The sequence below is a fragment of the Brugia malayi genome (genome assembly GCF_000002995.4).
Source record: "Brugia malayi strain FR3 genome assembly, contig: Bm_v4_ChrX_scaffold_001, whole genome shotgun sequence".
Classification (NCBI taxonomy): domain Eukaryota; kingdom Metazoa; phylum Nematoda; class Chromadorea; order Rhabditida; family Onchocercidae; genus Brugia; species Brugia malayi.
Window position 1 is genome coordinate 22,362,476 of NW_025062479.1, and position 17,202 is coordinate 22,379,677.

The following is a 17,202-nucleotide window of genomic DNA, read 5'->3' on the forward strand; positions in this document are numbered from 1 at the left end:
AAAAGATTTTGTCAAATTATTAAAAGGTGTTTAAAAATTTATTATTTAAATCTGAAATATTGATCAATTAAAATCAAAAAAAAAAAAAAAATTTACTTAAATCTCTTATTCAAATATACCAAAATTTATAGCAGAATTTTTATTTTAGCATTTAAATTTTTAAAATTGACTTCTAGTATTAGGATAAAGTGATAATAATAATGATAAGTAATACTATGCATATATTGCAAATATTTTATTGCGTATATCATAAAAAATGCATTTTTTTTTTTTTTTTTCAATTGGAAATTTTAATTAAAAGCAATTATTTATTGCCAATTTTTAATTTATCATAATTTTTAACATAATATTTTAATTTGAATTATCACTTATATCTGTTATTTGAAAACTACTCGTTTCTTGAGATTCTGAAGATTCTATTTCACACGTCCAATTTTGCGTAGTTTCTGAATTTGTATTCGTATTGCAAAGCAATTCAGTTGGATCAGGCCAAGCTTTCAGTAGTACAACACGTAAAGCGCTACGTGAAACTGATAAATCACAAATTCGTTCCCATTTTTTACCATCAAAACGTACCACTGTTTTAGTCACCGTTCTATTATAACCACCAATAGCATAAAAATAATTTCCCATTCTGCACATTGCAAAATTTGATCTTAAAAAAAAATTAAAAGAAAAGGGAATAATTTAATTCAATAATTTATGTTAGAAACAGATAAATCTTAATAAAAAACTAAACAAAAATAACTCAATTTTTTTTACTTTAATTTACAATCAGATCAATAATATTTTAAAGTAAAAATTTTGAAGCATAAAAGTTTTAAATAACTCTAATATTATCTTTTATTACAACAAAAATTTTAGCGTAATTTGAATCATCCATGTTTTTTTTTTTTTTGAATAACAAATCAACAAAATTTTTTATTTATTGTTAAGCAAAAATTGCTAATGCTTTACTAGTACTTGCAGCAGTTATAGTTTTTGTAAAAGTTTAGAGATAATTTTTGAAATATTTCAAAAAAGTTTAAACCTTGGCATTGGCATTGATTCAACGTTTACAGTATGGGCACTTCCATTTCGTAGGATTTCTGCACTGCTTAATCGATTTGTACCATCGTATCCACCAGCGATTAGTATAAAATCTGTACTTGCTGCACATGCCAGGCCTAAAAAGTATTTGAAATTTTATTATTATACTTAAAATAATAATTTTTGCACTTGTATTCAGCAATTAATTTAAAACTTTATTTTTATTTTTTGTTTACATAACACTTATAAATTTTGTTTACAGTTCTTGATTAATAATTAACTGAACCATACATCTGGCCAAATATGCTGTTAATTAAAATGTGTAGAAAAAGAAACATTTCTCAAATTTTTCTTTGCATTAAAATTTCCAGCCAGTTAGTAAGTAAATATGAATAGGAAGGACTACGATGTTAATTTAAACAATTTGTAATAATTTAATTTAAATTGATAAATTTTATTTGATAAAAATAAACTTTTCATTGCATGATTTACCGGATCTTGGTGAGCTCATATGTGCAACTTCAGTCCAAATATCCGTTTCTGGTGTATACATTTCAACCGTTTGTAATACCGTTTCACCGGTATAACCACCAGCTACGTACATTTTACCACCCATAGCACATGCTGCTGCATCTGATCGTCGTTGTGTCATATTTCTTGAATTAAATTTAAGAAATGATAATAGCAATCATTAATATTTCAATTATTTTTAAGACATTTCAACAAATTCTTTTATTAAATTATACTGATAAAAAAAGGAAAAAAAACAAATTAAATGATAAGAAAAAAATATAATAACCGAATTTTTGTCCATTGATTTCTGTTGATATCATACATTTCAGCAGTTCGAAGTCTCGATCTACCATCTGAACCACCGGCAACAATAATTGTACCATTAATTTCACATGCTGATATATAACATCTACAAAGATTTCATCCAATTTTTTTCTTTTTAAATAATATATATATATATATATTCTATCAAATATATATTAAAATAGTATGTATTAAATAAAATATATTTTCTTATTCTTCATAATATTTTTTTATGATTTATTGATTTGTTTACAAAAAAAGGATTTATGATATATAATTATAAATCAAATTGAATGAAAATGAAAAAAAAAGAAGCGAAAAATCCGTTGAAATAAAGCAGCTAAATAAGTAATTAACTATTTGAATATTTCAATTGTATTATTTTATTGCAGCAATATTACAATTATTTATTCAACCTAAAATATAATTTTAAATGTTTGCTATTCTTGCCAAATTGCTAAATTTTTTTTTTTTTTTTTTGAAAGATTATATTGAATCTTATCATAATTATATCATAATATATGATAAATTTTATCATTTTAATAGTTATACTAAAAAGTTTACCTTGCATAATTCATTGGAGCTAATTCAGACCATTCTTTTGTTTCACTATCATAACAACGTGTGCTATTAAAATATTGTGTTCCTTCAAAACCACCAATAACATATAATTTCTAAAGTTAACATTTTAAAATTGATAAATATAAATGATAAACAAATTCTATGTTATTTGAATATATACAAACGATAAAACATACTTAATAAAAACAGAATTTTATTAAACAAAAAAAAATCGTGGTAAAATTATTTTCTTCAATAAATAATTCTTTCCTCTATTAAACAAAATAACCAAATAAATATTAAATATTTAATAGTAAAATTTTTACATTATTGATAACGATACATTCATGATAAGCTATATGACGTTTATCCTCAAGTGTCTTTGCACGTTGCCATTTATTAGTATTTATATTTAATACTTCTGCGACATTTGTTGGCCCTCTTTTCTCCCAGCCTCCAATTGCTAATAATAAATCACGTGGAATTCTCGTTTCCGTATTCATTGACCAAATCATGTTTTTTTGATCATCGATAATGTTTATTTTAAAATGTGTAAGATCTTTTTTAATTTCATTCTTCTGAAAATTTTCCATAATGGTTTACTTTATCTCCTCTTTTTTTTTTTCTGATTATTAATTTAATATTAACAAGTTTTTCTTATTGTCTTTTCTCTTTTATTGCCTCCTTTTCTTAATATTCAATATTTGTCCTTTTTAATATTGATTTTTAACTTTTTAAATATTTTATATTAAATTATCTTTTTAATCAGTATTTTTTAATGCTTTTTAATATTGGTAATATACTTATATTAAATTCTGAAGTAAATGTTCAATTTAAATTTGTTTCTTTCTTTCATAAACTAATGGAATATTTTGAATGAATTTTAACAGATATTAGTGATACATTTATAAATATTTCAAATTAATGATGTCTTGTTAAAGAAAAGAAATTTTTATGAAAAATTTAGAAAAGCATAAAACTTCTTAAACTCATCGCTATATTTAATTAGAACTTGAATTAAATTTTGCTACACTGCAGAAATACTTACATCAATCATTAAAGCTCTCATTTAATCATTTTAATTATAATTTATAAATTATGATAAAATGAAAGACTTCTTCGCAAACAGTAATTATTTACCTTTTCCTACACATTTAAGTGAACAAAAACTACTGATAATAATAATCATAATAATAGTAATAGCATGAAAAAATATATAAATTCAAAACCATAATTTAAATTGATATAGAAATAAGAGAAAATTTTGTTAAACCTGTTCATCATTTAACAAACTATAACGAATGCACTTCAATAGTTGACGACAATATGGCATACGTTTTTTACGATCTATCAAAATCCATAGTTTAAGAAGAATCCAAACATCCATCTAACACACATATAGAAATGTAACAATTTTTTTTTTCTTATTTAAAAAAATTTGAATTTAAAAATTTAGCAAAAATTTGTATTTTATTAATAAACACAAAATATTTTTTACGTATTTAAAATGTGTAACATTCAATTAGTATACCTCATCGTTTACTTTCAATAAATCAGCATTCAAAATTTCAAATAAATCATTACATTTAAGACGAAAATAATCAAGGTTGTAACCGTTGTTTACAGATGAATTTACAATATACAACACATATTCAAAAGTCTGTAATAAAAGATAGTAATAATAATTTTTTTGTTCCTTATTTTTTAATAAAGAAAAGAATGGATTATTTTTTCTTGTTTTTTTTTTTCCCATTTTTTTTTCAAAAATCTTCATTTTAAATAAGACAAAAAATTATGTTTAAACTTTTTTTATTTGTTCAGGTAAATATTTGGCACACATTCGCCAAACACCAATACAATTTTCTTCATTGATACCATCAACAAAATTTTGCACAACACATCGTTTTATGCTGTCTAATTCCCAATCATTCGCCTAAAATTTGTATCTTGGAAAATTTCACAAGTTTTACAAAAAAAAAAAAAGTGACATAAAATTCAAAAAAAAGAGATATCAGTCAGATTTTGGTTCATTTATAACTGCTTCCTTTTAAAGTGCTGTAAGAGATAACTGTTAGATAATATTATCAGTAAAACTTAGCATAGAGATATTTCACATAATTTCTCAATGGTGATTAGCAAATATTTTTGTATTTGAGTTGTTTAATTTTGATTTATTGAATTTACATTTACATGAACAAATAATGTGTCAATAACATTATTTGATGACCAAGATTGTAATTATGTTTTTTTACTTCGCTTACATTGAAATGACTAAAGTGCAGTTTTTCATTATGGAAAAGTTTTTTATTTGTTTTTAGCATAAATATTACTAAAAAACTTATTGATAATAACAATCTTTTAATTAAATTTACAAATAGGTAACGAAGGAATAATGGCATTCATTATAAGAGAAATACTTTAAGGCATACCACTTTAAGAATTTGCTCCAATTGAAGCCAGTCTTTTACATTAATATTTTCATATTTCAAAGCGTAAAATATTTCTTTTATCTAAAAGCATAATAAATTAATTTCAATTTCACTCTAAATTTCTTGAGCTTTTTCAAAGGCAAAAAAATTATTAACTTAAAACTTATTGTGAAAATGCTACATTATGTAAATATATCTACTAAGAAAAGTAACGAAAATTTTAAAAAGAAAAATAAAAACAAATTACAATATCAATTGAAACTGATGTATGTATGGTATATTGTTGGGTAGTTTCATTGAAAAGCATAAATGGAATGAGATAAGGACAACGATGTTCAACAAATCGGCTATTTAATCGATATCTAAAATGAGTGGAAATTACCGTATTTTTGAATAGTACAGTATTGAGGATTATTGAGGTACTGTAAATGATACAGTAACTGCAAATTATCAGAATAATACTTAATTGGACTTTAATAAATAGTAACGTTATAAATAATCACAGACAACATCTGTATTTGTGTCATGAATAAATAACAAATGTTGCAGATTACAATAAACACTTGCTATTTATCATCAATAAATGGTAGTGCTGTAAACTACCACAAGAAGAAATGTATCAATCGCTTTAACACATTAACGAAAAACAATACAGTAAAATATTGGCAAATAATATAGAGTAGTATATTCACTACTAGCTATAATGAAGACGTAATACCAAATTTATTAGCCATTTGAATAACAATAAAAGTAATAAAAACTTTCTATTCGACTACAATGAATTAAATATATAAATATTTCTTCTCGTCGTCTTCCCTTATTTTTATTAATATAACCGAGTCTTCTTACCGATCATTATCATCAGTAATGATAACACAATCACATAATAGATCATCACTATCGCCATCACAAATATTATCTATTCCCATGTTACGGAATACATTAGCGTATGACTTGAGCGTTATACCGTAATCCTTGTCAACCATCATATAAGTCAACAGAACACAACGATAACCGCTTTTAAGGAAAAGAAAATGAAAGTTATCACTTTTTGAACACTTTTATATATGCCGTTTCTGTAGTAAATTAGATTTATGTAAATTTAAAGTCAAATACTTCTAATTATGGTACTTATGAATTGCTAATACACAAATATATGGCACCTTTTCTCTTATAGTAAGTCTATGTTATTTCCATGATACTATTTTCAAATATACCCTATAGCAAATTTATGAATTTTCTATGATGTTTATCTCAACTGTACGTATTTTATGAAATAAACCCACCTCCTACGGTATTTTGTGGAATACACCTGTGTTCTACAGTATTATACTTTTCGATATACATTTCACGTGTAATTGTTTTAGAATGCAAATAACAGGAAACATTTGTAAATGATGCTGAAATGGATGAAATCAGCGCTAATTGTGGATGATATGTAAGCAAACAAAATATATTGTACACGAGATGTATGTTTGTGACAGGGAATGGCTAATGTAGATCGGATTTTTTAAGACATAAAATGTGATGCAGTATAGATATATGTTTGAAGTATTTCAGCATTTCAAAATTTGTAAGTGTAAAAATGCTACAATTTTTAACTTAGCTTGTCATTTACGTAATCATAATGGAACTGATCTGCACTACTTCTGACAAAAGGGTCAAATGATTCAGATGGCTTAAATGTAATGATAAATGATGATAGCACCTGTATATTTTAACAGATGTAACTTTACAAAAAACAGGCCTTTTTTTCTAATTTTTATGATCGAACATTAAACATTTCAGCCAATAGTTATTACTGAAAATGAATTCATTTGTATTTCATAAATATAATTATATAGAAAATGATTTTACCCCTCATTTTGCTATTTTTTTTTTTTACCTTTTCCAATCATTTTTTTAATTTTTGATTTTAAAACTTTCATATTTTTTATTTTTAAAGCTTATTTTTTAAAACTTTTTCTAATCATTTATTTATTTAAATAACAAAAAAGAAACAACACTGAAGAAAATATTGAAGGCATTTTAAAAATTGTTTATTAAATTTGAAAAGGAATTGAGAAAAATGTTTATTAAAAAAATGTTATGTATTAATTTTGCAAACTTCATCACATCTAAAATCAATCATTAATAGTCAGTAATTATTAAAAGTTTTTTTCTTCTCATCACAAAATTCTTCTCTTAACAGTACTATCAAATTGTTAAATAATATGAATCATTTCAAACATTTTTTTTTTTTTTGCTTCGATTTAATGAATTGTTTATTAAACAAATTCCTTCCAAAGGAATCGATAATTTGTCTTTTGTTTTTCATTTTTATAAAAATGAATTTGATAAAATAAAAAAAAAAAAAGCAATAACATCAACTTTAATTAAATTTTCAAAGATTTTGAAAAACAAAAGTAACATTTGATAAAGCTATTCCTATACATCAGCTATATAGGTAGATGGATCTTTATTATTTAAAATCACTGAACAGGATGAAATGACTCGTCCGATCCGATTTCTTGCAATAGCTATATATTTACCTTCATCATCAACTGTACAATTATTGATTCGTAATATCCACCAATCATTTTTTCGATCAATATCTGTAAATAAACATTTTTTACAAATCATAAACAAGATTAGTTTTTGCAATATTTTATTTATGAATTTATCATGCAAATCATTAAAGTAAGTTATAATTTCCTAATAGAAAACAACAAAAATTTCATGCAAAGAATGTATATGCAGGATTTTAATGTTTTCAAATTTCGATTGAATTATTAAATTTAAGCTTCCTTTATCACGCGGTTTATCTTTCTCCGATAGAATTATATTTTAATCTTGAACAATTTTATGAAAGTTATAAGTGATTTCCAAATTAATTAACGTCTTTAAGAAACAATAATCAAAAATGATATAAAATTGAAATGATCACATTTACCGTTTCATACTTTCAATGTATCTGTATAAGTTAAAAATAGCTTATTAAAAAAAGCTTACTTATGCGTTGATTGCTTGTAATGCGGCGATTGCGAAAATGAAAGGTAACATAAGGTATTGGATAGCCTGACACCTGACATGCTAACTGTAGACAACCGTAAATTTCATCATATTTCAAATTTTGAAAAAATTTTGGTTCAATTCCAGCTAAATCATCATCTACAAAAAAAAAAAAAAAAAAGAAAGAAAGAAATAAGGTAAATTGAATTATTTAATAATAATTAACTAAATATAATCATTCATTTTTCTATCCCTTTGATTTATTGTAATAAAATTAAATAATTTTATACATACCATTGACATGCAATACACTAATATCAGAAGCAATTGAATTTGTTACTTCTACAACACATATAATATCGCCCGAATCTGATATATCACAGTCAAATATTTCCAAACAACAATCGAAACCTTTGCGCCAATATCGATATCGTCCACCATTTGTTATTACTTTTGTACCAATATACCAGGAAACATTCAAATCAAGATTATCTGTAATGCTTTTTCTCATTTCAACTATATTTTCATTATTTCACAAAAAAAGAAAGTATTAAGAAATTTTTATTTGTCTTTTTTTTTTCTTTATGTTTCTTAAGTATAAAAAATTTTAATTGTTTCTATGTTGTCACATTTTTATGTTTTTATCTTGAAATATTACTTTAATTAGTCTAATATTTTGGAATTGTATATTGGACTGTAGGACAAAAGAAAAAAATTTGCTTTGAGCAATATTGAATAGTTTAAATTTCATCAGTTTACCAATATGAAAAAGTATGTTGGCAAAAGTAATAGAAAAAATTATTAATAGCAAAATTTGATTTGCTATTAATTCTAATAATTTATCAATTAATCATTAAAATATTGTTGTAATGAGCTTAATATTATATGTCTAATAATCAATTATTTATGAATCAATATCTTTTATTATTTACAATTTTTCAATAATAATACAATTGTTTGTAAACAATTGTTTAAAAATTTACCAGAAGTAATTTTACCAGATAATATGATCATATCACCGGTACGTATATTCCATTCTTTCTTTAGCATATTAACTGATAAACTGTTAATAAATGAAGTTTTTGACTCCTACAAAAGCAATCTAATAAGAGTAAAAAATGCATGAAATTGTCTTAAAAGATAATCATAAAGACACTGTACGAAATATTTCTAATTTCTTTAAATAAAAGCTTCAAACTTTAAATAAAATTTTTTTTTAAAGAAAAAGGCATTGTCCTAAAATTATTGTAAACGATGAGTCATTTCATTGAAATTTTTGCTTTGCAATCTTTTTTTCACAATCTAAGTTAATTTTAAGTAGTAATTTTGACTCTTTATTGAAAGATTACTGCTTGATCTTAATATACTTGAAAATATTACAATTAATCTATATTTTTAAGTTGAAATTTAAAAGTAATTTGTAAATTTTATTACTTTTACATATAAAAATTTTTTATGCAAAATTTTTGTCTTTTTTCATTTTTACTACTCAAATGACATTAATAAATTACAAAATAAAATAGGAAATAAAGTAAATTAGAAAATTTTGTGCTTACTTACGTAAGCAATGCAAATTGTTTAAAATCAATTAGCCAATTAATTGTGTATTGAAATTTTTAATCAGTAATTAATTATCTAATGCTTCTCTTCCGACTACTTTTTTAGTAGTTTATTTGAAAAAAAACAAAACGAAAAATTGTACACTGCTTGTAAATGATGTTTTATACAAATTTCTGGTAATTTTTCCAATTTTTGTTTCAAATAATGTTGAATACATTTGTTTTGATACCATTTCCATGGCTGTTGCTTGCTTTGAAATCTGTAAATTGAGAGATCAGCACGAGAAATAATAAAATGTTAATTAAAAAATTAATTCAAATCTTGAATAATGAAAATTTAAATTTAATAAAATTTAATTGAATTTTGACCAGCAAATTGTAAGGCATTTTCTATCAATTGTCATGATACAATGATGCAATAAATGTTATAACTTTATACAACATTAATATTTATATAATACTAATACTAAAAAAAAAAAAAATTATATAAGGTAAAAAGTAATAAAATTTAAATAATTGAACAAGAAATATTAAAATTTAAATATTTGAGCAATAATTTATTGCATTTTACCATAACGGAAATGATGGCATTTGAGAGAAGCAAGAAATGATCGTCGCAGCGATCGTTTTTTAGGACACATCGTACGATGCAATTCTCATTTGCATTCAACTGAAAGAAATTATTAATTTAATTTTTCTTTTTTTTTTCTTTTTGAGATAATATAATTTTATTTATAAAAAAAAAAAAATTCAGAATATTTAAATATATGAATGAGTATTATGAATTCAATGTTACAATAATTTGCATGCATGCACTTACACGTGCATTCACGTGAAAAAAGAAATATAAATTAATTTGGCAAACAATTCTAATTTATGTAACAAGAGCAGTATAATTATATTTGATAAATAAATTTAATTACATTAAACATTAACTGATTGTAAATTGTTAAACATACGAAAATATTTATAATACTTTTTATTTGAAATCAGTTTTAATTTAAAGGTTTTAAAAAGTTGGAAGGAAGCAGAAATAAAATGAAAAAATTTCATTTTTGTTAGCAATTATTAAAATAAAAAGATAGTAAATCATTTTCAATTGCTACTTTTTTTTTCAAAGTTAGTCTATCTTTTTCATTTTTCTTCTTTTCTCTTCTTTTTCCTTTTTTCTTTTCCATTCCACTACCATTTTCACCTTTTTCTTCATCTTTTTCCATCCCATTTTCTATTAGTCTCTTTTTTTTTAGACTATTTGAAAAATGAAAATTATTTTGCATTGATGTATAATACATTGTACCTTATACAGCTGTACAAGCATGAGAACAAAGTTTCTCGCAGCTTATTTATCAATCATAGTCAAATATGGCCAGTTACTATTATTGGCCAATTATTGCTTTAATTAATCATAAGAAATGTTAGAGATTAATAAAATTTTATAAAATTTCAATATGACTAATTACTATTACTAAGTTTATAATTAAAACACAATTTAATAGAATTAATGATAAATATTTAAAATGGCAAAAAAATATTGAAAAAAAATTTTTTATTTTAACAAAAGTATTGCATGAAATTTGACGATCATAAAATTGTATTAATAGCTAAACTAATTGTAGTAATTTAATAAATCATAAAGAAATGTTAAAGATTAGTAAATTTTATAAAATAAACATATTAGTGAAGATAGAAAAAAAAAAAAGAATAAAATTTAAACAATAGAAGTAGCTTAAAATTAAATATATGATATTATAAAAAAAATGATCATTCGTTATTTCTATTCCATCAAGAAATTTGTATACATTTAGATTTTTTTTTTTATTTATTACATATTATTTACTATTTTTTAAATTTATGTTTAGAGAAAAAAAATTTTGTTAATTGATGAATGAAAATTTTCAGAAGGTTATAAAATTGTATTTTCATTATTTACAAAAGCAGTAAGAAGAGATGGAATAAGTAAATCGTTTTTTCCGCAAAATAATTTGATTTTCCTTTTTTTTTTTCTTTCGAAAAAACCATGAATGAATTTTTCTTTAAATTGATTAGTTTCAATTGAAAAAAGATGAAATTTTAATGGCAGTATTTTTCCACGAAATTAATTGCAACTATTCAAAATGAAAATAAAATTAAGATCGAAATACCAAGAATGTTGTTAAAATGCTTTATAATTATCTGTTAGTTGCAATATCCAAAAAAAGCTTGAAATTGTAAATTTAAATTAAATCTAAAAATGTAAATTTACTTTATTTAATTAAAATATTTTTTAATAATTGTCCTCAGAAAAAAAAATGCCTTTGCTCATTTTGTTTATTTACTTATTATTTTTGTTAATTTTAAAATAATATTAGTTAATGCTTGAAGTAATTTTTTAAACTATCAATTACTCAAATTATATTGAAAAATACATTATTGATTGATTTAAATAATACAATTTGAATAATTGATAGTTTTAAAAATTATTTCAAGCATTAATTGATATTGTTTTAAAATTAGCAAAAATGATAAGTAAATAAGCAAATTGAAGTAATTTTTAAAACTATCAATTATTCAAATTGTATTATTTTTTTTGCTAATTTCTAAAATAATATCAGTCAGTGCTTGAAATAATTTTTTAGACTATCAATTACTCAAATTATATTGAAAAATACATTATTGGTTGATTTAAAAAACAAAAATGAATTTTTTGCAACATTCATATGCAAATTTCAAAAAATTATAAAATTTGCAACATTCATATGCAAATTTATTTACTAAGAAAAAAAACTAATTTATTTGATTCAAATTATTGCAACGCATCATTTGCATGCTTCTATCAGATGTGGTACGGCAGATCGCAAGAAGGAGTCCCGCAATTACAACAGCGACTTGCGTTGGATGCTGTATGGGTTGTACCAGGAGATATTCGCAAACAGTATTTGAAGGTTCCAATTAATTTAATTAACCATAATTAATTGCTAAAAAAGCATATTTATATTTATGCATAAAAAAAACAGAAAAATGTGAAAGGAAAAACATATTGAGATTATTTGAGAACATTTTTATACCTGCATTAAATTATTGAGAAATTTCAATGTATTATTATGATTTAAAAAAAAAAAAAAAAAAAAAAGAAATTGATGAAAAAAAAAAAAAAAGGTTTAAACGTAAAAGAATAAATTTTGCTAAAAAATATTTTAATGATTTATTTGAAATTAAATATTTTCAAAGTTTTTCTTGACTATATTTAACCATTTTTTTTTTTATTTTGGTTTTCATTTAAGCATGAATTGCGTGCTGATAGATTAGAAGCTAAAGTATATTTAAAGTGGTCAGCAAATATTGGTATTAAAAATCGAGTAAAAATTGTGCTTGAAAATGGATATTCATGTAATGCACCTGCATGTTTACTTACTGCATTCTCGAATATCTTTCGCAAACTTATTTCAGCACAAGTAAATTTTAATTGAATTAATTAATATTTGTTGTACAAAATTTGTAATTATTTAAATATTTGGTCATTTCCTTTTTTAAAATATATATATATAATTAAACTAATGAAAGTTAAATAACTTTAAATGGGTAACTATCCTAGAAAGATTATATTTAGGCAACACAGGAAACACTTTCATCGGGTAAAGAAATCACAGTTCATTTAAATGGTATGCCAAATATTACGAATGCCGGTCTCTATAATGTGGTAGCTTTCATTCAAAGTGGACAAATCAAATTTTTAGAAAGTGAATTAGAGAATGTTCTAATAGCAGCTAATGATCTTCAAGTAAGTATATTAAAGTTAACTTAATAATAAAGAATTTAGGAATTAAAATAATGCTTTTTTTAAAAAAAGAAAAAAAAAAAAAAGATGAAATCAAGAAAGAAACAGTTGACAAAGTCAAATGTATCAAAAATAGGCGAAACGAAGAATTGATAAGCTAATAGGTAATCAAGATAAAACCAATACAGATGGAACAAAATGACTGAATTCTGAAAATATACCTTAACAAAAAATTTTTAAATGATATAGAAAAAAAATTATAGTGATTCAATAGAGGCAAATAATCTTTTTAATAATTAAAATAAATGACAAGCAAATCTTTCTATCCAATAAAATTATAGTTATGATCAGTAGATATGATTGTGTTTGCAGTAAAAAAGTTTTCAGGTGACTTCATTGGTATCATTAATTTGTGAAGAAATGACTGAACGCATATTAGAAAATACATCACCACCAATTTCATTACTTTACTCTGCTATTGCTTGTTTACCTCCGTTTGTTTAATTAATTTTTTCATTTTAAATCATATAATCAGGTGTATATATCAATGTTTACCTGTTTATAGCTTCAAAGCTTCTAGCAGATTTTGTCATCTTTTAATAGAAAAAGAACAAGTCTAATTGCTGCACGAAATTTTGTTATAATCTTGAATGAGACAATAATATTATTCTCAAAAAAAAAATTATTTTATCGTAATTTTTTTTTTATCATTAATTTTTATCTTACATTTAGACAATCACAATATCGTAATATGGTTGTTGATGGTGCAGCAATAAAATTTCATGATATTCTGGCAAGCCCAAAATTTTCAGAAGTAAAAAAAAAAAGAAAAGAAATAATTTCTTTTCTATATTTTTTTGTTTTGTTTTTGTTTGTTTTCATTATTATTTCAAAGCAATTAACTAAATGTAAAAATTTTTTTTTTTACATTTAATTAAAGAAAAAAAAAATGGAAAAGTTGCTCAAATTTAAAAGAATTAATATTCTTCTTCTTCTCTCTCTCTCTCTCTCTCTCTCTCTCTCTCTCTCTCCTTTTCCTTTCCTTTTTTTTTTAGTTATCATTCGAATTGCTTTACGCACTTATTTCTTCACCAGTATTACAAGGACCTCAATGGGTATTAGAAATTTATGAAGCGATCATATTTTGGCTTCAAAATAATCCTGAACATATTTGTTATGCGTCAGCTCTTTTGGATAATGTTAATTTCAAGGAAATTATTCATGTGGCTGATAATGTTTGCTATTTATTTCCTTCCTATTTGCTTCATTTAATTTTTTTTTTTTTTTTTTTTTAAAAAAAACTTGGGATTATAAGGATTATTAAAGAAATGGCAGATAAATTATTCCAATTAAATTTTTATAAATTCGAAAAAAAAAAATTGTTTTTTTAAAATTTTTCTAGCGTCAAGAAATAATGAAGAAATCATTGGAGGTGCCAGATTTGGGACCAATTGTGCAACTCTTTTTAATGGATGCAGTTTATGCCAAATTTATGGTTTTCACTTGTTTTATTTTTTGAATTTTTTAACAAATATGTCAATTTCATAATATGAAAAGAAAAATTTGCAATCATTTAAATTTGTACATTGCAAATGTTTGCGAAACAAACAAAAAAAAAAAAAAAAAAAAAAAAAATCAATTTTATAAGTATATGATTAAAATTAAATATTAAAAATTTAGAATAAAATAGCTACCTAAAATTTAAAAATTATAGGATGGTTTGACGTCACCAGAAAATCGCAATCAACCATTATCATCGCCCATCTATACGGTGTCTGGTGCAGAAAATGCAGTTACACCAACTCCATTAAGAGGAACATTAGGATTAGCACCATCACCTCTTGGATCATATATCATTCCACCTTTTGATTCGGTATCATCTGCAACAACCAGAAGTATTAGTAATGAAACATCCGTATCAGTTAACAAAAATTGGCGTCCAGCTCAACAGCTTCCAATAGGATCTGGTAGTTGTTAACAGTTTTTAAAACAATCTTACGTAATTTACCCAACCTAGGAAAAAACTAGTGATAGTAGACGAGAACTTTGGGCTGAAATTTTAGCTCAACAATCAAAGCATGTCTAAAAGTGGACATGTAACAGGTGAAATGATTCCACTCCAAAGTAGCACTGCTCCCTCAATATTACCACCAAAAAGCTCTCGTGATTCGATTTGTACGGTAATTACAGCACATAATGATCCGGTACTCATCTACTCAAATGTTCCTATTACTACTGCTGCTGCTAGCGATGGTACTGCTGGTGCTATCGGTGGTTGTGCTATCGGTGGTGGTGCTATTGGCGATGGTGCTACTGGTGGCGGTAGGGGTGAACAGGAAGGATCAGGCGCTATCAAAAGCTCTCCAACACTAGAATCAGCTGAAATTCGAACAAGTAGCAGTCAAGAATCGGAATCAAGTTCGAAACGACGACCTAAATTTGAGCAAATCCTATTACGAACTGAACCACCAGGAAGTCGCAAAGAATTACGTAAGAAACGACAGGCACGTGAAAAAACTGACACGAAGTGATTAGAAATGATTTTTTTCATTTTTGTTTTGTTTTGTGAAAAACATTTAAATATATGAATTTAAATGCATATTTCTTGTTTAATTTTAAAATAAAAAAAAGAAAATAATAAAATGATTAGATTGGAAAAGGTACAAGAAATTAACTTAAATAATGCTTAATTAATTTAAACATTTTCTAAACTGACAATAAATAAATTTAATAATTAAATTATTGCAAGAAAAGACAAAAGCTATTTGTTATCTAAGTGAAAACAAACAACAAAATTAATAAAAAAAAAAAGAAAAACCGATATCATTTTTAATTGATTTTTATTTTAATCTTACTTTTTGAAAATAAAATAAAAGAAAAAAAAATTTTTTTTCTTTATTAAAAAATACAAACTTAATATTAAAACAGAAAATTTGATGCTAAAAGCAAAAAGTTTAATGCCAGTTTTGACACATAATTTTATTTTACATTTACTTCAATTTTATATACTTATTATTATTATTATTTTTATTGATATGTTAATATTGATTTTTATTGATATGTTAATTTCAAGGAAATTATTCATGTGGCTGATAATGTTTGCTATTTATTTCCTTCCTATTTGCTTCATTTAATTTTTTTTTTTTTTAAAAAAAAACTTGGGATTATAAGGATTATTAAAGAAATGGCAGATAAATTATTCAAATTAAATTTTTATAAATTCGAAAAAAAAAATTGTTTTTTTTAAAATTTTTCTAGCGTCAAGAAATAATGAAGAAATCATTGGAGGTGCCAGATTTGGGACCAATTGTGCAACTCTTTTTAATGAAGAATCGAAACGAAGAATCGAAATTCAAAATTTTAATTCATCAATTGAAAATTACATATAAAACTTTAAGTTCATCATTTCGTGTCAAACAATATTCTTTATTAGCCTTATAGTAATGTTAGCAAATTTTTAAAAATTTGATAAAAAGATGACTCATCAGATATATTTAAACTTAGCTATTATTAATTTCTTTCTGCAAAAATGAAAGAAAGTTTAAAAAGATTAATTGAATTTGAAAAATATTGTGATGCAGACACTATAAGTACGAAAACATTGTAGCAAAAAAAAAGAAAAAGAAAATGTAATTGTGTCAGTGACTGAGAATAAGAAGAAAAATGATAAAATTTGGAGAACGGAAATTGATGAGATTTATGAGATAGTATATAGCGATAAGTGAGAAAAGACAACAAAACTATTAGAGTAGCAGCGTTCATTGCTACTTAAATTCAACGGATCTATTCGCATATTTCGACTTTTTTCGATTTTACGTGACGTTCACGTGGTCGTACGCTCTGTAGCTGTGATTACTTTATGGCAGTTATTATTGTGTGGTTTTTTTTTCTTCTATAACAATGCCTTTCGTCATAATTACGTCATAACTTTACTATATTTAGCATTTATTTAATTACACGGCTAGGCTATTTATAGTTTTTGCAATAATGTAATTAATTCAATACTAATATGATTTCAGTAATTTAATTCATACAATTAATATAATGTAATTATTTGGTTACC

General features: G+C 23.8%; 3 protein-coding genes across 3 annotated transcripts; 1 reads left to right on the plus strand and 2 right to left on the minus strand.

The window, feature by feature from the left end:
* Positions 1-351: 351 nt before the first annotated feature.
* Positions 352-5,824, minus strand: Bma-spe-26 (Uncharacterized protein; the record flags this gene model as incomplete). Its single annotated transcript, XM_043075770.1, has 12 exons — positions 352-655; positions 1,031-1,166; positions 1,522-1,685; positions 1,829-1,951; positions 2,410-2,519; positions 2,733-2,984; positions 3,680-3,793; positions 3,938-4,066; positions 4,211-4,339; positions 4,836-4,916; positions 5,083-5,197; positions 5,685-5,824. 12 exons carry the CDS (start codon positions 5,822-5,824, stop codon positions 352-354), a joined length of 1,797 nt encoding a protein of 598 aa, XP_042931704.1.
* Positions 5,825-7,262: 1,438 nt separating this feature from the next.
* Bm14331 (Uncharacterized protein) lies at positions 7,263-8,876 on the minus strand (the record flags this gene model as incomplete). Its single annotated transcript, XM_043075771.1, has 4 exons — positions 7,263-7,429; positions 7,827-7,985; positions 8,121-8,318; positions 8,810-8,876. The coding sequence occupies 4 exons, from the start codon at positions 8,874-8,876 to the stop codon at positions 7,263-7,265; spliced, it is 591 nt and encodes a 196-aa protein (XP_042931705.1).
* A 3,325-nt stretch (positions 8,877-12,201) lies between these two features.
* Positions 12,202-15,670, plus strand: Bm9141 (uncharacterized protein; the record flags this gene model as incomplete). The annotated part of the gene is made up of 9 exons (XM_043075772.1): positions 12,202-12,306; positions 12,646-12,816; positions 12,972-13,142; positions 13,527-13,633; positions 13,872-13,953; positions 14,195-14,374; positions 14,542-14,634; positions 14,854-15,106; positions 15,330-15,670. The coding sequence occupies 9 exons, from the start codon at positions 12,202-12,204 to the stop codon at positions 15,668-15,670; spliced, it is 1,503 nt and encodes a 500-aa protein (XP_042931706.1).
* Positions 15,671-17,202: the final 1,532 nt, after the last annotated feature.